Raw genomic sequence first — 25,968 nt, 5'->3', positions numbered from 1 at the left:
GCTGAGTTTTTACAAATTAAAGGAAAATATGTGGATTTCCCTCAACTGCAAGATAAAGAATGGTTGGCTGATTTTGCCTTCATTCACGAGGGCCATGATGTCCACGGTGAACTGAATTCCAAACTACAAGGGAAGGGCCTTTTTGCACATCAGATGTACAGCCTTGTCAAAACCTTCGAAGTAAAATTACTCCTCTTGACTCCCCAAGTAGAAGCCAACAATCTCACCCACCTTCCAACACTACTAGTCTGTTCCCTATCAGATGGCCAGCGGGAGAAGTATACATCGCTGCTGCGTGCGTTGAACGGTAAGTTTTCTCGTCATTTGGAGGATTTCAAAGTGTTGGAAAATGACATGCTGTTGGTTTCCTCTCCTTTCACCTTCAATGTGGATAACGCTCCCACTGACCTGCAACTTGAGCTTATCGATCTTCAGACTGATGCAGTGACTGGAGAACTATTCAAAACAATGTTACTGACGAGGTTCTATGCATCTCTTGATGAACAAAACAATCCAAAGATTAGGAGTCATGGTCAGAAGATGTTTGTACTGTTTGGGTCAACCTATGTACAGTATGTGAACAGACATTTTCAGTGATGAAATATAACAAGTCAAGTCACAGATCATCTCTTACTGACTCTCACCTCTCAGCAATCCTGCACATAGCGACGTCAGAAACTATACCTGACTTCACTGCTCTAGTCAATGCCCATCAGGGACTTCACTCCTCACACTGATCAAGTAGTTGAAATATAATGTTGAGCTCTCTTTCTTGTGTTTTTGTGCATACCCGTTAACAAGAGTTCTGTCCGTGGTGCTGAATGCACAGTGTACTTTTCCCTCCGTGTAGTTCATTGCATGTTTAATAATGAAAATACCTACCAAAAGGAGAACATGGATGTGGTTTATTTCTGTGCTTGTTAAAAAAGTAAAATAAGTATCATATCTGGAAGTGATTTACAGTAGATATATCTGTCAACACAGTCATACACATGATGTATAATCCTGTAATATGATTCTGGCCGCGATGGCAAAAATATATTCTAATGTGGCCCTCCATGGAAAATAACTGCCTACTGGTGTAGACATACATACAGTCGACACCTCAATACCATTTCTAGGATCCGAGGTTAATCTGAGGCAATCTTTTAAAGTCTATAATGTATGAAAGTATGAAAACCAACCAAGAATAGGCCATATCTGGTACTGAAACATTCTCAATGGTGCTGTGTTCACATTAGAAAACCATGAAATTACTCAGTGCCCCTACCTAGTATGATGAGCAATATCCAGTAACAACTGAGTCACAATGATTTGTTTGTAATGAGGAACAATACTCCCATTACATATTCAGGGTTTAAACTAAACTTGAAACATACAATTTATTTGACTGAGGATGATTTAAACCCATTTCTACTCTTTCACTATCATATGAGAACGGAAATAATCAAAGTCAGACACACGCCTGATCACACCGATATGATTGGGAGGAAATGCTGAGGGGATGCAAGGGGAGGAGGTCAGAGGTGGTACACTCTGACCAAAAAGAGATTAAATCCCAGCTGAGTCAGAAACAATCTCTTTTATTAAGGCACAAAGACTTCACATTTAGATCAATTATTCTGCCTCCCCATCCCCCTCTTACCCCATGTGACTTCATGTAAAATTGATGTCCCTTACAAAAAAAACACATCAAATTTGCTTTTTCACATGTGAAATATCTCTTTTGACACATTGAGCTTAAATTTTACATGTGAAACCATATTTTCATATGCATTACATTTTTCACGTGTCACACCCTGGTCATAGAGAGCCTTTTATTCTCTATGTTGGTTAGGTTGGGGTGTGACTAGGGTGGGTAATCTAGGTTGTTTTATTTGTATGTTGGCCTGGTATGGTTCCCAATCAGAGGCAGCCATTTATCGTTGTCTCTGATTGGGGATCATATTTAGGCAGCCATTTCCCCACTGTGTTTGTGGGATCTTATTTTGTGTTTGTGCATGTGCACCACGTAGTCACGTTTCGTTGTTTGTTTATTGTTTTGTTTTGCTGAAGTTTCACTTGGTAATAAAGATGTGGAACTCTACGTACGCTGCGCCTTGGTCCAGTTCTTACGACGATCGTGACAGAAGATCCCACCACAACAGGACCAAGCAGCGTGCCCAAGAGGAGAGAGTATCCTGGACTTGGGAGGAGATTTTGAATGGGAAGGGATCCTGGACTTGGGAGGAAATCCTGGCAGGACAGGATCGCCTTCCTTGGCGGCAGACGCAAGGAGAGAAGGGAGGACAGCGACGACGCCGGGGTTCGCGGCCACAAGGAAAGCCCAAAGGACAGCCCAACATATTTTGGGGAGGGAGCACACGGGGTGGTCGGTGGAACCGAGGAGCGAACCAGAGCCATTCTGGGAGAAGAGGGAGAAATTGGAGGAGAGTGAACAGAGAGTGCCAGAGACCGTCAGTGAGTTGATGGAGAAATTGGAGGAGAGAGAAATGAGAGAGTTGTTGTGTTGGTCTATGATGCACGTCATTCGCCCTAATGAGCGTGTTATCTGTTTGATGCCACCTGAGTCAGCTCTCCGTACTCGTCCTGAGGAGCGTGCTAGCAGTCTGGTAAAAACTGTGCTGGCTCCACGCAACAGGTCTCCAGTACGCCTCCACAGCCCTGTACGTCCTGTGCCAGCTCTCCGCACTCGCCTTGAGGAGCGTATCATTTGTCCGGTACCATGTGTGCCGGCTCTACGCACCAGGTCTCCAGTGCACCTCCACAGCCCAGTACGTCCTGTGCCAACTCCCTGCACTCGCAGTGCGAAGTGTGTCATCGTTCCGGTACAATTTGTGCCAGCTTTATGCACCAGGTCTCCAGTGCGCCTCCACAGCCCAGTACGTCCTGTGCCAGCTCCTCGCACTCGCCCTGAAGAGCATGTCACCAGTCCGGTGCAACCTGTGCTGGTCCCACGCATCAGGCCTCCAGTGCGCCCTCCCAGTCCGGCATGTCTTGTGCCAGCTCCTCGCACTCACCCTGAAGAGCGTGTTACCAGTCCGGTGCAACCTGTGCTGGTCCCACGCATCAGGCCTCCAGTGCGCCTCCCCACTCTGGCATGTCCTGTGCCTGCTCCCCGCACTCACCCTGAAGTGCGTGTCACCAGTTCGGTGCCGCCTGTACCGGCTCCATGCACTAGGCCTCCAGTGCGCATCAACAGTCCAGAGCTTCCGGCAACGGTCCCCAGTCCAGAGCTTCCAGAGACGGTCCCTAGTCCAGAGCCTCCGGCGACGGTTCACAGTCCAGAGCTTCCAGCGACGGTTCACAGTCCAGAGCTTCCGGTGTTGGTTCACAGTCCGGAACCTCCTATGACGGTCCACAGTCAGGAACCTCCTACGACGGTCCACAGTCCGGAATCTCCTACGACGGTCCATAGACCGGAGCCTTCCTCTGCGCCGGTGCCCAGTCCAGACACGGCGGCCAACTCAGCTCCATGGCCGGAGCCTTCCTCGGCGCCGGTGCCCAGTCCGGGTGCGGCGTTCTACCCGGCTCCATGTCCGGACCCGTGGTTTGGGCGGGGGGCAAAGTCCCACACCAGAGCTGCCACCGAGGCTGGCGGATCCGCGAGCGGAGTGGGTACTTCTCCCCGCACCGGAGCCGCCACCGACGCTAGATGCCCACCTGGACACTCCCCTATAGAGTCATGTTTTGCGGCCGGAGTCCGCACCTTTGGAGGGGGGGGGGGGGGTACTGTCACGCCCTGACCATAGAGAGCCTTTTATTCTCTATGTTGGTTAGGTTGGGGTGTGACTAGGGTGGGTAATCTAGGTTGTTTTATTTCTATGTTGGCCTGGTATGGTTCCCAATCAGAGGCAGCCATTTATCGTTGTCTCTGCTTGGGGATCATGTTTAGGCAGCCATTTCCCCATTGTGTTTTGTGGGATCTTATTTTGTGTTTGTGCATGTGCACCACGTAGTCACGTTTCGTTGTTAATTTATTGTTTTGTTTTGCTGAAGTTTCACTTGGTAATAAAGATGTGGAACTCTCCGTATGCTGCACCTTGGTCCAGTTCTTACGACGATCGTGTCACGGTTGTCGTCGGTGAAGGAGGACCAAAACGCAGCAGGTATGTGCAGGCTCATCTTGATGTTTATTTACTTTCAAATTGAACGTACAAAAATAACAAAACACGAACGATCAACAAAAACAGTCTGGTAAGGCACAAGGCGAAACACAGAACAATCTCCCACAAAATACAAGACAAACACACCCAACTAATATAGGACTTCCAATCAAAGGCAACCCCAAACAGCTGCCTTCAATTGGAAGTCCAACCCCAATTAACTCAACATAGAACCAGACACACTAGACTAAACATAGAAATACCTAAACAAAACCAAAACCCGGAAATACTAAATCAAACAGCCTTTTAACAAACACACCACCCCGAACCACATAAAACGAATACCCTCTGCCACGTCCTGACCAAACTACAATACTAATTAACCCTTATACTGGCCAGGACGTGACAGATCGTGACAACATGTGAGGAGAATACATAAAATTGTATTCGTCACATGCTTTGTGAACAACAGGTGTAGACTTAACAGTGAAATGCTTACTTACGGGCCCTTCCCAACAATGCGGAAAGAAAGAAAATATAGAAATAACAGAAACGTAATAACACGTAATAATAAATACACAATGAGTAATGATAACTTTTCTATATACACAGGGTACCAGTAGCGAGTCGAAGTGCAGGGTACGAGGTAATTGAGGAAGATACAGTATGTACATATAACTAGGAATAAAGTGACTAGGCAACAGGATAGATAATTAACAGTAGCAGCAGCGTAGGTGATGAGTCAAAAATGGTCAATGCAGATAGTCCGAGTAGCTATTTGGTTAACTACTTAAACTATTTAGCAGTCATATGGCTTGGGGGTAGAAGCTGTTCAGGGTCATGTTGGTTACAGATTTGGTGTATCGGTACCGCTTGCCATGCAGTAGCAGAGAAAACAGTCTAAGACGTGGGTGGCTGGAGTCTATGACTATTTTTAGGGTCTTCCTCTGACCCCGCCTGGTATAGAGGTCCTGGATGGCAGGGAGCTTGGCCCCAGGGACGTACTGGGCCATACTCACTACCTTCTGTATCGCCTTGCATTCAGATGCCAAGCAGTTGCCATACCAAGCGGTCATGCAGCCAGTCAAGATGATCTCAATGGTGCAGCTGTAGAACTCTGAAGGTCCATGCCAAATCTTTTCAGTTTTTATTGTCACATACACCAGATAGGTGCATATGTCGTTTTACAGGGTCACCATGGAGAAAGTTAGGGTTAAGTGCCTGGCTCAAGAGCACATCAACAGATTTTTCACCTTGTCGGCTCAGGTATTCGAACCAGCGACCTTTCTGTTACTGGTCCGATGCTGTAACCACTAAGCTGACTATGTTGGTGTGTGTGGACCATGATAGATCCTTAGTGATGTGGACACCGAAGAACTTGAAGCGCTCGACCCGCTCCACTACAGCCCCTCTGATGTGAATGGGGCCATGCTCAACCCTCTGTTTCCCTCTGGCCGTCCGTTTTCAGCTCCTTTGTCTTGCTGACGTTGAGGAAGAGGTTGTTGTTCTGGCACCACACTGCCAAGGTCTCGTGCCTCCTCCCTATAGGCTGTCTCATTGTCATTGGTGATCAGGCCTACCACCGTCGTGTCATCTGCAAACTTAATGATGCTGTCACACCATGCTCTGTTCCACCTGTCTTTGTGCTTGTCTCCACCCCCTCCAGGTGTCACCCATCTTCTCCATTATCCTCTGTGTATTTATACCTGTGTTCTCTGTTTGTCTGTAGCCAGTTTGTTTTGTTTTGTGAAACCTACCATGGTTTGTTCCCCTGCTCCTGTTTTCTTGTCCTTCCCGGTTTTGATCGTTCTGCCTGGCCTGACCCTGAGCATGCCTGCCGTTCTATAACTTGCCCCACCACAGTGACTGTACATACATATCCCAACCAGAAGCCATGGATTACAGGCAACATCCGCATCGAGCTAAAGGCTAGAGTTGCCACACGTCGGATGTGACAGGGCTTGAAATCTATTACGGACTACAAAGGGAAACCCAGCCTCGAGCTGCCCAGTGACGCAAGCTTACCAGACGAGCTAAATGCCTTTTATGCTCGCTTCGAGGCAAGCAACACTGAAGCATGCATGAGAGCACCAGCTGTTCTGGATGACTGTGTGATAATGCTCTCGGTAGCCGATGTGAACAAAACATTTAAACAGGTCAACATTCACAAAGCTGCTGGGCCAGACAGTTTACCAGGATGTGTACTCAAAGCATGCGCAGACCAACTGTCAAGTGTCTTCACTGACATTTTCAACCTCTACCTGACCGAGTCTGTAATACCTACATGTTTCAAGCAGACCACCATAGTCCCTGTGCCCAAGGAAGTGAAGGTAACCTACCTAAATGATTACCGCCCCGTGGCACTCACGTCGATAGCCATGAAGTGTTTTGAAAGGCTGGTCATGGCTCATATCAACAGCAGCCCGGACACCCTAGACACACTCCAATTCACATACCGCCCCAACAGATCCACAGATGACGCAATCTCAATCGCACTCCACACTGCCCTTTCTCCCCTGGACAAGGAACACCTTTTCATTGACTACAGCTCAACACCATAGTGCATTCGAAGGTCATCACTAAGCTAATGACTCTGGAACTAAACACCTCCCTCTGCAAATGGATCCTTAAATTCCTGACGGGCCGCCCCCAGGTGGTAAGAGTAGGCAACAACACGTCTGCAACACTGATCCTTAACACTGGGGACCCTCAGGGGTGTGTACTTAGTCCCCTCCTGTATTCCCTGTTCACCCACGACTGCGTTGCCAAACACGACTCCAACACAATCATTACGTTTGCTGACGACACAACAGTGGTATGCCTGATCACCAACAACAATGAGACAGCCTATAGGGAGGAGGTCAGAGAACTGGCAGTGTGGTGCCAGGACAACAAAAAAAAAGTCATTTTTAATTACTTATTTTTTTACATATGAAAAGTTTTTCACATATGAAACAAATTGAAACAAATTTGATTTTCACATCTGCTTGTTTATCACATGTAAACTTACAATTCCACATATTTTCCACGATACTATACTTTTGATATCATGGATGGTTAGTCCTTGCATCCATAGCATAGTCTATGGATTTGAGAGTGGTTGTACTTCTCCAGCCCCCTCCCTCAGCTTTTTAACAAAACTGTGTTAATGTTTAAATGAAGGATTGCCTCTTTAAACACCTTTAATAGAGTAATAGTGTTATTATATCGTGTAATCCTCTTGTAATTGAGTTACTTTTGTGCCATTAATATCAAGCAAAGCCTCAGAAGTCGAGAACAAAATTCTTAGTATTGCAAACAAAAATAATGATATTGAAAGAAATACAAAGATAAACCCCAAAGTATTGATAGCAACAAAAAAATATTGCATGGAAATAATTTTTAAACGCCAGAATTTTTCAAAATGAAAATGCAATTAAATAAAACACATTTCTCTTTCCTGCAATTTTCCCTATCTTTGATATCTTTGGTTACGTTACCCTGGTCTTTGCATTCGCCGCCTTTTGTCCAGGTGTAAGTTCTGGCATATTAATTCCAGCAACATAGCAACCTGCATCCCACTGCTGGTTTGCCTCTGAAGCTAAGCAGGGTCGTCCCTAGATGGGACACCAGATGTAGATGCAATTGGTCAAAAATGATCATATGAAAAATAAATGTGTTGGAAAGAAATCACATGTGGAGAATTTCTTTTTCACATGAGGAAAAAACACATGACAAATGTACATGTGAATCTTCACACAGGTCTGAAAACCACATGTTTTTCCACAAGTTTTTTTGTAAGGGGTGTCAGGATCCTTATCAAGTAAGGCCAGGGAAAAACAGCAGATAATTGATCAGTTAAGCACAGAATTGAATGTTTTTCATATAACCTAACTAAACAGCATACTACAGTGAGGCAGCTGGGAAAGATGAGGAAATGAGTTCAGTGAGTGAGTGAGTAAGTATGGAATGATATAATGGAAACCTTTGCATGTGTAACGCTTTCGTTTGGAGAAGTAGCGGAGTCAGGCGCAGGACACAGGGATAAGTGCAAACAAACGTGTTTACTCAAAAACCACAATCAAAAATTCTCCCACAGCAAAATAACAGGGTTGGGAGAAACACCTCCAACAACCACTAAACATGAACAATCACGGACAAGACAGAAAGGGACGTCAGAGGGCTAAATAAGGAACATAAATCAGGGAATTGAAAACAGGTGTGTATAATTAAGACAAAACAAAACGAACAGGGAAACATAGATCGGTGGTGACTAGTAAGCCGGTGACATCGACCGCCGAACGCCGCCCGAACAAGGAGAGGGGCCGACTTCGGCGGAAGTCGTGACAGCATGTTTACTCTGTAATCATGTAGACTTTACTCTCTTACTAGCAACAGAGCTGGTCTCCTCACGTTCTTACATCTTCCTCTGGGTCCGATGGTTCTGAAATATACACACTACTCAGTAGCCATAAACCATAGCATTGGGATGTAATTACTCCTTTATCATAAGGACCAAAGTAAAATCCTATCAATATGACTATTTTGTGAGATGAGTTTTTTTATGATACAGTACTCTAGTATAAGTGATACAGTCATTCAGTGGCTAAACAAACTCTATCTATATGGTAATGGCTGTAATGAGGCAGCTCAGTGTCTGACTGACTGCAGAGAGAGAGCCTGGGGGAGAAGCAACACTGACGAGCTAGTCCCTGGGCAACCACCCGTCACCTTGGTGACAGGACACAGCAGATGAAGACCTTATGTAATCGCAGGGTCGTTCAGGGTCCTAGTGAGTCCCTATGTTCAGTTAAAATCTTTTTAATAATGCAGGGGAAGTCTTTGTCAGCCCAAGCCAAACCCCTGCCATCTGTCTACAGTGGGTTGTATTGTGAGAGATGCCACTGAACACACAACACGGGGCGAACCACACCAGACATTCAGTCAGCTACAATGTTACTTCCCTCTGTGGGCAGACACAGACGAACCTAGAGAAAGGGGAAACTGTGTGGAGTCTCTCACATAAACAGATATTATCTCTCCTTTGAGGCAACCACCTGGATTTCCCCCACATTCTATCACTGTGGGTAGTAGGTGTTAGGCAAAACAGGCGTGGGAGTAGGGATACAGGCGGTGGTTTTAAGAAGTCTGCTGGCACCTCATTGGCAGGCAGCCAGTCTCAATGTTCCCCACCCTGGAATAACAACTACAATACATACATATGTAGTCATAATTGGGGCTGTGGTGATAATGAGGGCACATAAACTCAGAGATGCCAAAAATATGTGATTCCAAAGTGTAGTGAACTCAGTATTACAGGTCCAAAATACTGTTACGGTTGTCGTAGGATGAAGCAGACCAAAATGCAGTGTGATTATCATTCCACATATTTTATTGAACCGTGAAACTATGCGATACATACAAAATAAACTGAATGAACAAAAAAAGAACAAACCGTGACAAAGAGTTACAACATACACTTACTCACAAACAATCTCACAAACAATCACAAACAGTTACATTTTTGTGTTTGCTGTGAATGTGGCTTTAGGTGCTATAACCATTGACTGGAGTTAGTGGTTGAGGCCCCAAATCACCCAAATTGTTATGAAACCATTGACTTGGACAATAACAAGAGGAGGTCTCAGAGAAGGGGAGTCCAAGTGTCTTGGCTTGCATCCATCAAATCTTTAATAGGGCAAGACCTAAGACACATTTGTGTGTGTGTGTGTGTGTGTGTGTGTGTGCAACCCTAGGCACAATGCTTCAGTGTTATTACCTTGGGGCGCCATGGCATTCCAGGGTTGAGGGAGGGAGAAAGGGTGTGATGAGTGTAACAAAAGTATCTCGGAGCACAAGGCACCTGCTGTATTTGAGCCATAGCTGTGGGTGTGCAAGTGTATGAGGGAAATCTACCTGATACTGTCTGAGGTGATACGGGATGTTTTAAGCTTTAAGCTTCAGAGCATTAACGACTGAATGTAACCTCCTACAAATGACATGATGTTCAAAGAAAGGTTTGAGGAAGTGTAGCTTCCTTCAACACCAAGTTCACATCTTTTTTATACCTTTTTAGAAATGACAGACAATATTTTCAAAAGCGGGTAAAAGCAAAGCACATTTGTGTTTTGATATGTTTTTAATGAAAGGTTGAAGGTGAAAACCAGAATTGCAGGATGTTGGAGTCCAGACAGAGGCTGCCAAACCTATAAAGGCTTGTAGCTGAGCTGACTCATCAGTACCTATTGGTCTCCCAGTGAAAACTACACCAACATGCAATTTTAACATTTCACAAAGACCATTACTGTTTTACAACTCTTTAACGAATGACAGACCTTCTATAACAGATGATAGGCATTTGTGTGTGTGTGTGAGCGCTGAGGAACCATTGTGAAGTTGTTACTTAACTGACTGGCGCAGTTAATAGTGAAAAAGCCTGACTATCAACCATCATAACCACTGTCTGTTTAAACTTCCTCTTTGTCTCTCATATGGAGGTGTGACAAATTTCTGCTTCCATTTATAACTCCTGGGGTAGGCTGGAGAGTTATTGGGGTGTCAGGGTGCATGCAGTGCTGGACGGACGGCCAGTTGTGACTCTCAACTGTAGCCCCCTATGCCTATATGAATTCTGTATTGTCATATTCCCGATACCAACCCCAAAAAACAAGCCACAGAGAATCAGCAGGCTCCTTTCATCACCAGTGAAATGGGACTTATCCTTATCTCGTTGAGGGCAACAGCCATATAATAAAACGGTCAAATACTTCCACTCCACATATCAGACAAGTATCCCTTTGTTAGATTTTTTTCTTCCCATGCACGCATGCGCACACCCTCTTGTACAGACACAAACACAGACAGCTGAAGACTAAATCGTTCTCTCTCTCCGTCCTGTGAAAAGGTTTTTCATTGAAAAATGTGACTTGCCAAAATGTCAAAGTCAAAATGTCTACAGGTAATTGTTACCCATGGTTAAACATTAACTTGGCACAATAGCACAGTTGGCTAGCCTACTGCTGATAACCTTGGGGAAATAACAGGGCATAACAATATAAATATTTACATTTTACTTATAGATCAGTAAGTTATCTAAGAAAACGTACAGAAAACCAGAGCTAGGAACACGCTATAGCCTAAAATAAATTGTATAGTGAATAGCCTATTTTCTATTCTTCTAGAGAAAAAACTCACAACAGTTGCGCCACCTCTTACCAAACACCCACAGGCAGTCTGGCGTTCACACCTTTTCTGTGCTGACAGCTATTCTCTAAGGGTTATATGTAGGGGTTGGCAGCTCAAACAACACTGGAACCTTTTCTATGTGGCAGTACTGTGTAGCACGGGTGCCGGTGCAGTGTCTGATGTTCTGAAGTGTCTGGTAGTTGCCAAATTACATTTAAAAATACCCGAGTCTTTGAAAGATAAACTTCCAGTCATACATGGCTGAGCTCCTTTTCACACGCTGCTGTGGCTGTCTGAGTTTCTGGGAAGAATCCGGTTTCTTTCCGCCTTCCACTTCACACGGACAGTTTCTGTTTCTGTCACTATGATATAGCAAGATTATAGTCCGCGTGGGCAGTTGTGAAGAGCACCGTTTATAGGAAAACAAACATCTTTAGACATCGACGGAAAACCATAACCAACACTTTTAGCAGAGGAGCAGACGGGTTCCGACTGTGTAAAGGTAAAACAACTTTTTTTTCACTCCACTAATCTGTGATATTCTATTTCTTTCCTAATTTCACCATAACGTGTGTAGCCTACCGGTTAACACATTCAGTGTGGAGACAATGAATGTATTGACAAAGCAGAGGCAGGTGTTTCTATGTCTTAGGGTCTAATAGAGAACCTCAGATTTGGCCTGCTTCACATTGTGCTAAATTAGGCGACAACCCGTTACAAACCAGTTGTTACATTTGTGTTGTTGACAGTTATCAAGTCAAGGTAACATATGAATTTCTTTGTCAGATTGACCGACGCAGTAGGCAAAAATAACTTGCTCTGAAGTATGTGACAGTTGATTTTGGCTTAATTTCTACAAAATTGTATCTGTTCTTACTTTTAGTAGGCGTAATTGTAATGGTATTACTTATTACTATTATGAAATGCAGAATCAAAGGATTAGGTGCTGCTAGTATTTATACCAAGGCTTGGGTGATGGTTTTGGTGTAGTTTAATGTTTGCCCACTTGCTTGACAGGTTGGCAAAATAATACAGTTCAGTATAAGCCTTTTAACCAGCAGATTACAATTGTTGCTATAAACATCGGGACAAAATGCCTTGCAAAGACTGCAAAGTTCAATAACTATTGTGGTCAACTAAATGCACATTAGGAAAGGGGATATCTAGTCAGTTGCACAACTGAATGCATTCTACTAAGCTATATGGAATTGTTTTAAGAAGGTCATACCAAGAATCATTTAGCTATTTGAATTAGAATTTTAAGTATAAAAAAATATATAAAAAAAAATATTTGATGAAAAATAACATTTGGCCTTACTGCCATTATCCCATACAAATGCATTGAATAGCAGATTCACTACATGGAACAACAGATAGTCCCCCCAAAACATCTAAAGGAAGTTTGTTCTGAAGTGTCTATCCTATATCTGAGAGATATAAGAAACATCAGGAAAAATATATATAGTTAATTCGGAAAGTATACAGACCCCTTGACTTTTTCCACATTTTGTTACGTTACAGCCTTATTCTAAAATTGGTTAATACGCACCTCTCTGATTCAGATGGGTTGGGTTAAATGCGGTAGACACATTTAAGTTGAAGGCATTCAGTTGTACAACTGACTAGGTATCCCCATTTCCCTTTAATATACATTACCAGTCAAAGGTTTGGACACCTACTCATTCAAGGTTTTTCTTTAATTTACTATTTTCTACATTGTAGAATAATTGTGAAGACATCAAAACTATGAAATAACACATATGGAATCATGTAGTATACAAAAAAGTGTTAAACTAATCAAAATATATTTTAGTTTCTTCAAAGTAGCAACCCTTTGCCTTGATGACAGCTTTGCACACTCTTGCCATTCTCTCAACCAGCTTCACCTGGAATGCTTTTCCAACAGTCTTGAAGGAGTTCCCACATATGCTGAGCACTTGTTGGCTGCTTTTCCTTCCCTCTCCGGTCCAACTCATCCCAAACCATCTCAATTGGGTTGAGGTTGGTTGATTGCGGAGGCCAGGTCATCTGATGCAGCACTCCATCACTCTCCTTCTTGGTCAAATAGCCATTACACAGCCTGGAGGTGTGTTGGGTCATTGTCCTGTTGAAAAACAATTGATAGTCCCACTAAGCGCAAACCAGGTGGGATGGCTTATCGCTGCAGAATGCTGTGGTACCCATGCTGTTTAAGTGTGGCTTGAATTATAAATAAATCACAGACAGTGTCACCAGCAAAGCACCAACACACCTCCTCCTCCATGCTTCACGGTGGGAACTACACATGTGGAGATTATCCGTTCACCTACTCTGTGTCTCACAAAGACACGGTGGTTGAAACCAAAAATCTAAAATTTGGACTCATCAGACCAAAGGACAGATTTCCACCGGTCTAATATACATTGCTTGTGTCTCTTGGCCCAAGCAAGTCTCTTCTTCTTGTTGCCGTCCTTTAGTAGTGGTTTCTTTGCAGCATTTTGACCATGAAGGCCTGATTCACACAGTCTCCTCTGAACAGTTGATGTTGCTTGAACTCTGTGAAGCATTTATTTGGGCTGCAATCTGACGTGCAGTTAACTCTAATGAACTTATCCTTTGCAGCAGAGGTAACTCTGTGTCTTTCTTTCAAACGCATTAAAAAGGAAAGAAATTCCACAAATTAACTTTTAACAAGGCACACCTGTTAATTAAAATGAATTTCAGGTGACTACCTTATGAAGCTGGTTGAGAGAATGCCAAGAGTGTGCAAAGCTGTCATCAAGGCAAAGGGTGGCTACTTTGAAGAATCTCAAATGTAACATATTTTGATTTGTTTAACACTTTTTTGGTTAATACATGATTTCATATGTGTTATTTCATAGTTGTGATGTCTTCACTATTATTCTACAATGTAGAAAATAGTAAACAATATAGAAAATAGTAAAAAATAATACCCCATAATGACAAAGCAAAAACAGTTTAGAATTTTTTGCAAATGTATTAAAAATAAAAACCGGAAATATTACATTTACATAAGTATTCAGACCGTTTACCCAGTACTTTGTTGAAGCACCTTTGGCAGCGATTACAGCCTCGGTTCTTCTTGGGTATGACGCTACAAGCTCGGCACACCTGTATCTGTGGGGTTTCTCCCATTCTTCTCTGTAGATCCTCTCAAGCTCTGCCAGGTTGGATGGGGAGCGTCGCTGCACAGCTATTTTCAGGTCTCTCCAGAGATGTTTGATCGGGTTCAAGTCCGGGCTCTGGCTAGGCCACTCAAGGACATTCAGAGACTCCTGTGTTGTCTTGGCTGTGTGCTTAGGGTTGTTGTCCAGTTGGAAGGTGAACCTTCACCCCAGTCAGAGGTCCTGAGCTCTCTGGAGCAGGTTTTCATAAAGGATCTCTGTCACAATTGTCGTCTGGAAAGGACCAAAACGCAGCGGGTTGTATACTCATCTTCTTTTAATAGGAGAAAGAAGGAAAACCAAACAAACACGTATACAAAAATCACAAAAATGATGAACGACGAAATACAGTCTTGTCAGGCATAGACAGCTAAACAAGCACAACCTCCCACAAATCACAAACACACCCTAATATATAGGACTCTCAATCAAAGGCAACTAGACAACCCCTGCCTCCAATTGAGAGTCCACACCCCAATTAACTAAACATAGAAACAGACTAACTAGAAAGAACATAGAAATAGACTAACATAGAGCAGTGACCAAAAAACCCGGAAATAATAAATCAAACACCCTACTGCATAAACCATCACCCCGAAGCACATAAACAAAATACCCTCTGCCACGTCCTGACCAAACTACAACAGCAAATAATCTTATTACTGGTCAGGACGTGACAATCTCTCTGTACTTTGCTCCATTCATCTTTCCCTCGATCCTGACTAGTCTTATGCTCTGTTTTCTCTTCTCAGACAAAAGGTGGTGGAGTATGTCTGTCGACTCTCACTTGCTTTGACTGCTTTGACACTCATAGCTATACTACCCTGAAGTGATATACAGATGCTTTCAGTGACAGACAGGGTGAATCACTGATGTTGAAGACATCAAAATACTGCAGCTTAAAGAAAGTTTGAACAAGAGTTCATTGGATAGGGCAAGTTTCAATTGAGGCCACAATGTCACAAATGCAGCATCTTTTAAACTAATGTGTGGAAAGAGTGGAGAAGTGTGAAAAATTGTGTGTGCGAATTTACCCGTCTCATCAGAATGATCAAAATGGAAACTTGAGTTTCTTACACAATGGTATGTCTCATTTTTGTCACCAAGCTCATGCATTATGTGGCTAGCTACTATACAACATGCTTTGGCCTTGAGCATTTATAACTGTCTGAACTGTGTCAACACACACACACACACACACACACACACACACACACACACACACACACACACACACACACACACACACACACACACACACACACACACACACACACACACACAAACACGCACACACAAAGTTGAGAAGTGAAAAGGGACATTCTTTCACTGCGTTGAAGCCCTCGGCTTGAACAATGGAGAGGGGGTGGGAGCAGAGACTGGGTGGAGGTCGGGTTCGCCCTTCTCAAACAGAAGAGAACTGAGCACCTTGTGTGCACGTGTTGATTAGGTGAAGTCTGATAATGCGGTGGGGGGAGACTGTGCATTTCTTATAAGTATAGTCCAACGAATTCCTAACTGGAATTACACAATGCACTACTTAAAAAGTACAAAACCGTAGTATCGCTTATCAGTAGTATGATCTGTTTGCCAAGAGGACCACGCTCAGAGAGGAAGAACGAGTGGTTGGAAATGGAGAAGAGTAGTATTGTAGACTTGTGTGACCTGCCCCCATTGTGTTAGATTATGTGTGAGATATGTTCTGAGCATAGGACAAATATTGTGTAGGGAGGCAGGATAGGTAAAGACTTGGTTATAAACTCCACTCAGAGGAGAAAAGTGTCTGGAAATGGAGAAGTTCCTCAACACCTGAAACGGGGAAGTCGGGGAAATTACGTCTTATACCATGGGAAGTCACGCCTTATTAAAAATAGACTTTTGTTGCTACTCTCTCACCACATAGGGGAAATACAGAGACCACAATCAAGACATATAGAAAACGTAATTCATTGTGCTGTTTGTGACATCTCTCATAGGATATCATCATATGATGCTGTTTTTACAGTGGGCCTATCGTGGGATCGATTGATGTCTCACTCGTGTTGGTGCTCACGCTCATGACGTAAGAAATACATTTTGTCGTAGATGAGAATAGGCCTTCATCCGTAGGAAACCTTTCTGTGTCAATATTTAGCTCAGTGCTTGTTTGTGTGTAGCATTTGCAGGTGACAGGTTTCTGATGTCTGTTGTACATAGTCTGTCTCCTCCACAAACCCCACTAGACTGTGGTTCAACGGCTGAGTGCAGTTTTTGTCTGACTTCTCTTGTGGAGGAGTGCAGCTTGACTTCTCTTGTGGAGGAGTGCAGCTTTCCCACAGAAACCAAAGCATGCAGCTTCATCATGGGTTGCACTGCCATCATTCGTTTGTGTAATGCCATTGTTATAAACGTTCTAATGCTGCTGTTCACCATATTGGTGCCCAAAAGTTGACTGATGCCCAGTCATTCTGAAAGGGGCTAATGACTGTTTAGTCTAAATTACAATGGCATTACTAAAGTAGGCAAATATTTAGTATCATTATCATGTCAGAAAATTTACTTTAGAGAGATGGCAATGTTGCCATTAGCTAGCAAAGTTTGTCAAAAATAGCTAGCATTGTTAACGTCAGCTAGCTAAAATTCTGTCCTGTCCCCTCAATCTTAGTCCTCTTTACACTACACTACTTTGACGACGCAAACTAGTCCCAGGAAATATACTTTTGTATATTTAGACAGATCTCTAGACAGATCTAGATTCAAATCTTACTTCAAGAGATGTCTCCCACACTTCCTCCTGAGGTCGTGTTGGAGACATCTACACCACATACCCCCCCTCTGAGTCGTACAGCGTAAAGATAATGTCCCTGCAAGAATTACCTTAATTAACTTAATACCAGTAGACAGCATTTTTTTCTGTTAGCCAAATTGTAAAGTAAAGGCTTTAAAAATATCCACAAAAATATTTGTGAATAATATAATTGCATTAATCAAGTGTGCAACACTATGCACAATATGGTTTAGATGAGAAGCTCCTGTATAGTTTGAATTGTTGTCCTTATTTTGTTTGTCTATACACTATGGTATTTATGGTATGCTAATAGCTGCACTCACACAGGAAGCAGTAACCACATCAATCTGATGTTGAAAAGAGATAGATCTACTAATGTAGCGGAATCCACCCTTAGCTAGCTTCCATGTAGTTGTGTAGTTACCGACTGGAAATACACACAACTTTTTAGCAAAAAATGAAATATGGGTGAAGTAGGCAAGAATTTCCTTTATTTTTCGGCATCAGACCTGCACAATTCTTACATGAAACATAGTTATGTTTATTAGGCTAAATTAAACATTCTGTTACATTTTACCCAAGTGATCTGTTCTTGCAATTTGTAGTCTATGACGTTTCAGATTTACATATGATAGTTTTTCACAAAGTAATTTGGATGTAGTGGACTACTTTTCCAAAGTAACTTTAAATAAGTAAACTATAATTTTCTTCAGGGTAGCTTTAGTGTAGCTTAATTTCTTCCAGTGTGACATTTCTATACACTCTTAGAAAAAAAGGTGCTCTCTAGAACCTTAAAGGGTTCTTCAGCTGTCCCCATAGGAGAACTCTTTGAATAACCCTTTTTGGTTGCAGGTAGAACCCTTCTGGATTCCATGTAGAACCTTTTATACAGAGGGTTCTACATGGAACCCAAAAGGGTTCTACCTGGAATCAAAAAGGGGTCTCCTATGGGGACAGATGAAGAACCCTTTTGGAACCCTTTTTTTTTAAAGAGTGTAGCTTCACTAACACTTTAAATTGTACACATGTAGGTCACATGTCTGCTACTACAGCTCAGTTGGAATTGAAATAAAAGACTGTGGCGTGTGTCTGTGGGAAACTTCATTGATCACCATGGCAGCAGCCTCATGGGTTTTACACGTCTTCTGCAGAATAGCTAATGTGATATATTTTCGTTCTCAGACAGGGAATTAGTGTGAATACAGTGAATCAGCATTGCATTCATTGCTAAGTCTGCATCTGTGAGCCCTCAGAACACACACTTGTCATCGAAGACAGTGAATACAAGACTGAATGGTGTCTGTGTGACTGATGGAAGGAAAATAGTGTTCTCATTGATAAGAACTCAAGAAAGGACACCGAATGTATTTTTAGGACTGAACAAATGTTTTTATTGATAAGGAAATAGTTAATTATAAAAAAAAATTAAGATGGAGATGTGTTGTTTAGAGAAGAGTGTGTTGTTTAGAGAAGAGTGACTGCAATCGCCCTGGGACAGATCTATCCTGCTTTTCACTGAGAGAAGTGTCTGGAACACTAATTAAAGTTGAGCAGTACTGATGTTTTACAACTGTGTTGTTCTTCTTGCCATTTTATAGAGGTCAAAGGTGAAACCATACAGTAACAATGGGGCCCAACCAGGGGTTTGGAGGTACCCTGTGGATGATCTTTCTCTTTACCATTTTTGCATCAGGTAAGTGACAATTTTATTAGCAATGGTCTACAAATAAAGCAAAATACTGTATAAATTGAAAGGGGTTCTGTTTCTTTAAAATTCCAAAAGTAAAACATAAATAATTCTCAAAAACTGTCCAAACAGGATCAGGGGAAAACGACAGGAACTTCAAAATGTGTGGAACCTGGCGCCATGGCAACAGGAAATTAAATCTGGCTCACGATTTGAAAAGGGGCTGTAGCACCATCACCATCTCAGCCAATGAGAGCTCCCTGTCCATCCATGGTCAGATAACGGCCCAATGTCAGAACTCTTCTGTCATCGAGCTGGGCCCGAGCCCAGAGGCAAGAGAGAGACCCTTCTGTGTGTACTGGGAGCCACTTCTGGACCACGTCTGGGTAGAGGTGAATGGAAAGAACCACACTCTGTGCTGGTCGTCTGGTCTACAGGGGAACTGCTGCACTAACCTGTCCCACGGCAGCAACAAAGGGACTGCGACGTACGGGATACTCAACGCGACACAACAGGATGATATCATAAGTTACCAAATACAGCCAGCCTATGGGTTTTTTGGCAATATGATCAACTGCAGTAAGCAAGCCTTTGAGTTATCTTGTCAGTTATATTGTCTGATGAGGAAATCACCTTTAATAAGTTATTGTTTATCTAAGTACATTTTGGGTGTGTTATACAGTCTCGAAAATATAAATACTAGACTGCTTCTGAATGGATTCTTTGCCTTTCAGAAAACGAGTTTTGTAATGAGGCGAGTCAGGAATCTGGTGATAAAGTGAACATGTAAGTTGTACCTCTTTGTTTTGAATTACACCCCTCCATGTCATCTCTCAAACTCCTTTATCCTCGATGGCTATGCATATCCTCTTGAGTTGACTAACCAGCATGACAAGATGTTGTTGTAAACATGTTCGGGCAGTAGTGAAGTATGACGTCATCTATTATGAGTGAGCCGCAGAGCTTAGGCCACAAACCCCCAAATTTAGCTCAGTGTGAATAATGGGTGGAGTCTAGTTGGTACACAAAACTTCCATCTATTGTACAGCAGTTTCTATATCACTATCACATGCCCAAAAGTAATGCCTATATGTAAATGCATAGAAACTACCTGTATGAGACAGATTGGGTTATAAATACTGTGTCTGTATTGGTCTGTAGGATAGAGGAGACAGTGATGAGGTCCAAGGTGCTGGGGAACGTGGTGCTGCCCTGTGCCCTGAGCACTGTGGTGGAGATGGAGGAAGGCTTTCAGGGCTACATCCCTCTGCCTGTAAGACCACACACGCATACACCCGCACGCACACACACATCATGTTATACGATTTTATAACTAACTTGTGTGTTGGTGTTATGCAGGCGCCTCGAGGAGTTCCTCCTCAAATGATTCCATCAGTTCACCTGCCTTCTTGTCTGAAACCACCAGAAAAGAAAAAGGTCAAGGTTGTCTGCACCTACTTCAAAAACAGTACCTTATTCCAGGTAAGAGCCAATGGGGTTTTCCACTTGGCTGCTACCCTAGTCTATGTAAGCTGCACATTACAGTTTACACTAAAGCACCAAAACATTAGTAGTCCGAGACTGAGTTTAATCGTTGTCCATAAAGTATGAAGTGTAGTTGGGATTCTGGTTGTTGTGTGTTCACAGTGGAGTTCTAAGGAAGATCCTGTCATCAGGATTCTAGAAGATGTGGTGGGAATCACTGTGGAGAATGAGATCATCACCAACCTTACAGAGCCAATCAGGATTGGTTTCCATCATTCTGTCATACCAGTAAGTGTGTGCGTGTGTGCCTGAATGCATGTGTGTGTGTGTGTGTGTGTCTTAGTTAGACTTGAAGTGCCGCCGTTTTCTTCCCTTGATGTATTTTACTGTCTCAAACTCTCCGAGAACAAACCCCTTTCAGAAGCAAAAGGAAACAAAAGTGAAAGATTTGTAGAAAAAAATGGTCTGCTTCATCTCAGAACGAGTCACTCTAGCAATTGTACTGTAGCAAGTAGCTTTTTATTCAATACTGTACATCACAGGTGTGTTGCCACTGAGTACAGTATATTTGTATTCTTAAACAGTTGTACAGTTAGAGTAATGTTAACTTTCTGTTGTGTGGTTGTAGTGTTTAGTGTTTCTGGACTTTATCTCAGCATGGTCTTAGTGTTATCACCTTTAGATATTTTGAATGATACTGGTGCATCAGTTATATTGAAAATGTTGTATTCAGGTCATTGTGCACTTGATCCTTTCTGTTCTGAGTCAGTTTGTGAGCCGGTCAACAGTAACACTTGTAAAATATGTTTGCAGCTCATCTTGCATGCCAGACAGATATACAGTATTTGGTATGTGTGGTTGTTCAGTATCCAGATCACCATCTAGTGGTGAATTAAATATGTTAGTCCCTACTTGCCTCTCACCTCCCTTTTGTAACTTTTTTTTCTTCAGACAAGTCACTCAAGAAAATGTGTTTCTTGGGACACAAAGAAAGGTTTGTAAAGAAACATGTTTCAACTTGGTTGCAATAATAGCGTACTTATTTATTTTATTATTATTTGTATTGAATATAGAGGATGTTTATTAATGATTATAAACCGGGTCTTTCGAGCCCTGGATACTGATTGGCTGAAAGCCGTGGTAAATGAGAAATTATAAACCTAATTATGTTGGTAACCAGTTTATAATAGCAATAAGGTACCTCTGGGGTTTGTGGTGTATGGTCAATATAGCATGGCTAAGGACTGTATCCAGGCACTTCTCGTTGCGTCGTGCGTAAGAACAGCCCTGAGCTGTGATATATTGGCCATATACCACACCACCTCGGGCCTTAATTCTTAATTATGCTGTGTTAGCATTTCCAGGTCTTGCTAAGGCTATTGGTATTGGTTTAATTGTTACAGATCCAGCGGAGGTCACATGGAAAAAGGAAGGTTGTGAGACCATACAGAAAGGTGCAGAGGACACAGAATGCCGCTGTAATCATCTCACATACTTCGCGATCCTAGTGGTGAGCTATAACCTCTATCTAGAATATTTCCATGGGCAGTCATTTGAATAAATCAATAACAACTAATCTCAAGTAGATTGGTAATAGTAGGCCTAAAATTGGTTTTGTTTTCTATTCACCTCAGCAATTGGAACCACGACCAGTGCGCCATCTGGAGGCTCTAACGGTCATTACATCAATAGGCTGTGCCGCTTCTACGTTGAGCTGTGTTGTCATCATGATCTTCCTTAACAAACAGAGGTACTTCTCCTCACATGCAATGGTCTATCTCCCTGCAGCCTGTCCTACCCATAATATCTCCTACCAGGCCTCAACATGTGACAATACTTCCTAATCATGTTGTGCAAATATCTCAAGAGATCATGGGAAATTCCTAAATGTCTTAAAAAAAACAAGATATGAGTGATATTTGTTTCATAACAGTTACCCACTCTCTCTTTGTCTATCTATTTCTCTCCCTCCATCCCCCTCCCCTCCCTCCCTCCAACTCTCTCTCTCTCTCTCTCTCTCTCTCTCTCTCTCTCTCTCTCTCTCTCTCTCTCTCTCTCTCTCTCTCTCTCTCTCTCTCTCACTAACTTTCTCTTCTCTTCTTGCACTGTGGCAGGAGAGAGATGAACCCATCCACTGCGGTCCATCGAGGTCTGGCCATGGCACTGTTCCTTCTTAGCTCCCTCTTCTTCCTGACAGGGATTGTGGCCAACGTGGGAGGGAACAAGGCATGCTGGGTTTTTGGGGCGGCTCTCCACTATGCTCTGCTCAGTTCCTTCTCCTGGATGTCTATTGAAGGGTTACACGCCTTTTTGTTGGTCTACGTGGTGTTCAGACCTTCTCCCAGTCCTTACGTCTGGAACCTGGTTGGCTTTGGTGAGTGGAAACATACACAATAAATGGTTTATATTCCATTGCTCATTGTTGGTAGATGAATACAATTGACTTGAGTACAACTTTAAGCCAATGACTGTTACTGTACCATCATTTTCATCCTCTGTCCAGGTCTCCCAGCTGTTCCGGTCATTGTACTGCTTGCCATTGGAAAAGTCTATGGTTTGAAAGAGGTTGTGTCCAGTGATGATGTCAACAAACCCTACTTAATGTGAGTACACTTTGGATCTACTGCACCTGTAAGATGAACAGTAGTTCAAGTTTTGACATTTGACTGAGGTGGTGAGTAAGTTAGCCCAGTGGTTCATACTTTTTCACCATGGTCTTCTAGGTGCTGGATGGATGTCTCTCCAGACTCTGTAGGCCTACTAGCCCATTACTTCATCAACCTGACCTTCCTGGCTGTAGTGGTCATTTCTGGTCTGATCATGCTCTTCCTGGTCCAGAGAAAGATCCAGAACCGAGACGAGTGGAGGAAGAACAAGGTGGCGTTCATCAGTATCTGGGGTCTCAGCTGCCTATTTGGGACCTCATGGGGCCTGGAATTCCTGGACTTTGGACAGCTCTCTGAGTTCATCCTCTTCCTTTTCTGCATCCTCAACTCCCTACAGGGTAGGTCCGCCTCTGTTGAGTCTAACAAAAGGTTAATATAGTCACATGACCAGAGGAGGCTGTCAGAGCCAACCGTCCATTGTGTTGCTTTGAAACAATGCCCTGTAAAAGTGTTCTGTTTCAGCAGTGTATCAGGAGAAAACCTCCCTGCAACCAGTCTGCTAGAAGTTCACAAAAAAAACTGTACTTTATGGTGTGACCATTTTAAGATACCTATATGGATTTGTTTCCATGTCATTTGCTTCACAACTGTTGAAATAAGTGACATTCAATACGGGTTTAGCTGTTACAGGTAGCTTAGAATGATGTTGATTATAGGCTGTTTTGAATTCAGAATCTGGAATCTAATTCTGGAGCATAGATTATAGCTTCTGTAAGGTGTTATTTGCCCATCACATAACTAATCGGAAACATTTTGTGGTCTGTCCCATAGGTTTCTTCCTGATGCTTCGATTCTACATTCTTGATCGGATGCGGAAACAATCGGGGTCTAGTTTGGATGGTAGCAGTAGCACAGCATCTTCCACCAGGCAACACATGCTGCAGGAGTAGAGCTGAGCTGGGGTACATGGGATACCATATTTTTGTAGGGTAAAGGAGGAGCAATGTACCAAACTCTGTCACTCAGAACATTCCAACTCTGGGGTTGAGATTCAGAATATTGTACTGCACAAGCCATTTCCATACACATATCTGAGTGACTGTAAAAAAACGACTGTCAAAATGAAAGCTTAAAGCTAAAATCTGCATACGGTGAAACAGCGTCACTGGTCGCCCCAGGCGCATTTGTTAATCTTTTTTTTTTACGGGGCAGAGATGCACCCTGCCTCGTGGGAAAAAAATGATATAGTACTCTGCTGATCTATCGCATGTGCGATGATGTCAGAGGCAAACAAAAAAAACTGGTGTTTGAAGTAACGTCTTTGTTGTTGTAATATTGGAAACGGACGTGACAGTTTCACCGCTATGGATTCCAGCTTTAAGCCCCAGGGCGACCCTTAAAAAGGTAGTTTTTTTCTGTGTAAGCTTATTATTTCATAGATATCAGTCATTTCAAGCTTTTGAGCCTCATCGTTTACCCATTCATCATGTTGTAAAATCCCATATGTAAGAAAATTTCATACATAGTTTTCCAGAGAATGGCAGCCCATACATCAGTCATACGAATGTTAGAAGAAGTTCGATGAAACTGAAATGTGCTGTATGGGAGATATTCTAATTAAGATTGTGGATAATCGGTAGGTGATTTGTAATTTACAACGTCTCTAAAACTATGTACTGTTTCAGTGATTTTTCCCATTTACTTTACTCAGAAAAGGACTCATAGAAGTGTCACTGTAGAATGTCTGCTTAGTGTCTTTCAGATGATGGCCTATGACATTTGGTTGAAGTTGGCAACTTGCTCTATTCTGAGACCGACACACTGTACATTCAGATCATAGTTACTGGATTATGTTTTGCACTTTATTTTTTCACTTGTACAGATATTTATTTTTTAGAGAACATGACTGGTTGTGTCACTCACATCATTGTGTGTATATATTTTGCAACTTTTGAAAACGTATTGTATTTGTATATTAGTATGAATGTAAATGTGTATTGCTTCAAAAAAAGTTTACTGTATAAGAAAATAACACCAGGACCTTAGTTTGAATGTGTAACTACAAAAATATGTAATAATTGATATCTATACAATCCATAAGCAAAATATCTGCACTGTATACAACTACAATGACATAGACTGACCAGGTGAATCCAGGTGAAAGCTATGATCCCTTATTGATGTCACCTGTTAAATCCACTTCAATCGGTGCAGATGAAGCGGGGGAGACAGGTTAAAGAATAATTTGTAAGCCTTGAGACATGGATTGTGAACGGGCAAGACAAAAGATTTAAGTGCCTTTGAATAGAGCATGGGAGTAGGGGCCAGGCGCACTGGTTTGAGTGTGTCAAGTAAAGCTACGCTGTTGGGTTTTTCACGCTCAACAGTTTCCTCTGTGTATCAATAATGGTCCACCACCCAAAGAACATTCAGCCAACTTGACACAACTGTGGGAAGCAAAGCATTGGAGTCAACATGGGCCAGGATTACTCTGGAACACTTTTGACACCTTGTAGTCCATGCCCGACAAACTGAGGCTGTTCTGAGGGCAAAAGAGGGTGCAACTCAATATTAGGAAGGTGTTCCTAATATTTGTACACTCGGTGTATGTTGATGCTGTAGTTTTGGTTTACAGTAAATTGCAGAGATTCAAAGGGAAAACACTGAGTGTATCATGATTGCTTAGTTGCAGAATGATTACAGTGACAGTGTGGAAACTTGCACAACAGGGTTTTTACGTGGCCACACACTGGGTTACTTCAGAGTGACTGGGAGCAGGGTAAATGCAATGTAAAAACACATGTTGGACAAGGGTGAGGGAGAATGAGGAAGTAAGCCATCAAACTGATACTTGTCTCTTTTAGGCTGTCAATGAGATGTCCATTCTTAAGTAGATGATTGACTATATTTAGCCTACATTAGAATTTACTGTTACCAGACTTAGATACAGCAAACCGATTGTGTCCACACTATATCCCTGTGCTTTTAA

At 42.6% G+C, this 25,968-nt stretch overlaps 1 protein-coding gene across 3 annotated transcripts; it reads left to right on the top strand.

Annotated features, from left to right (window-relative positions):
- The first annotated feature begins 11,295 nt into the window (after nucleotides 1-11,295).
- On the top strand, nucleotides 11,296-25,640 carry LOC106587146 (adhesion G-protein coupled receptor G5). 3 transcript variants are annotated; one of them, XM_014175204.2, is made up of 15 exons: nucleotides 11,301-11,772; nucleotides 16,411-16,496; nucleotides 18,800-18,894; nucleotides 19,021-19,467; nucleotides 19,623-19,674; nucleotides 20,050-20,161; nucleotides 20,248-20,370; nucleotides 20,536-20,661; nucleotides 21,325-21,367; nucleotides 21,777-21,883; nucleotides 22,008-22,123; nucleotides 22,488-22,747; nucleotides 22,877-22,976; nucleotides 23,097-23,377; nucleotides 23,811-25,640. In XM_014175204.2, exons 3-15 carry the CDS (start codon nucleotides 18,828-18,830, stop codon nucleotides 23,927-23,929), a joined length of 1,953 nt encoding a protein of 650 aa, XP_014030679.2. In that variant the 5' UTR covers nucleotides 11,301-11,772; nucleotides 16,411-16,496; nucleotides 18,800-18,827; the 3' UTR covers nucleotides 23,930-25,640. The 3 variants fall into 3 exon arrangements, with proteins under 3 accessions (XP_045564536.1, XP_014030679.2, XP_014030678.2); XM_045708580.1 differs by lacking the exon at nucleotides 16,411-16,496 and having other exon boundaries at nucleotides 11,296-11,772; nucleotides 23,212-23,377; XM_014175203.2 differs by lacking the exon at nucleotides 16,411-16,496 and having other exon boundaries at nucleotides 11,302-11,772.
- The last annotated feature ends 328 nt before the right edge of the window (nucleotides 25,641-25,968 follow it).

Source organism: Salmo salar, chromosome ssa26 (genome assembly GCF_905237065.1).
Source record: "Salmo salar chromosome ssa26, Ssal_v3.1, whole genome shotgun sequence".
Lineage (NCBI taxonomy): Eukaryota > Metazoa > Chordata > Actinopteri > Salmoniformes > Salmonidae > Salmo > Salmo salar.
Note: the sequence above shows the minus strand (reverse complement) of the source record. Positions and strands in the feature narration are given on the sequence as shown.

Excerpts from the sequence above, each read along its gene's own strand:
- LOC106587146 (XM_014175204.2), top strand. The coding sequence starts at position 18,828 with ATGGGGCCCAACCAGGGGTTTGGAGGTACCCTGTGGATGATCTTTCTC. Across the intron at positions 19,468-19,622 it reads TGGCAATATGATCAACTGCA|AAAACGAGTTTTGTAATGAG; the intron begins GTAAGCAAGCCT and ends TTTGCCTTTCAG. Across the intron at positions 22,977-23,096 it reads GTCAACAAACCCTACTTAAT|GTGCTGGATGGATGTCTCTC; the intron begins GTGAGTACACTT and ends ATGGTCTTCTAG.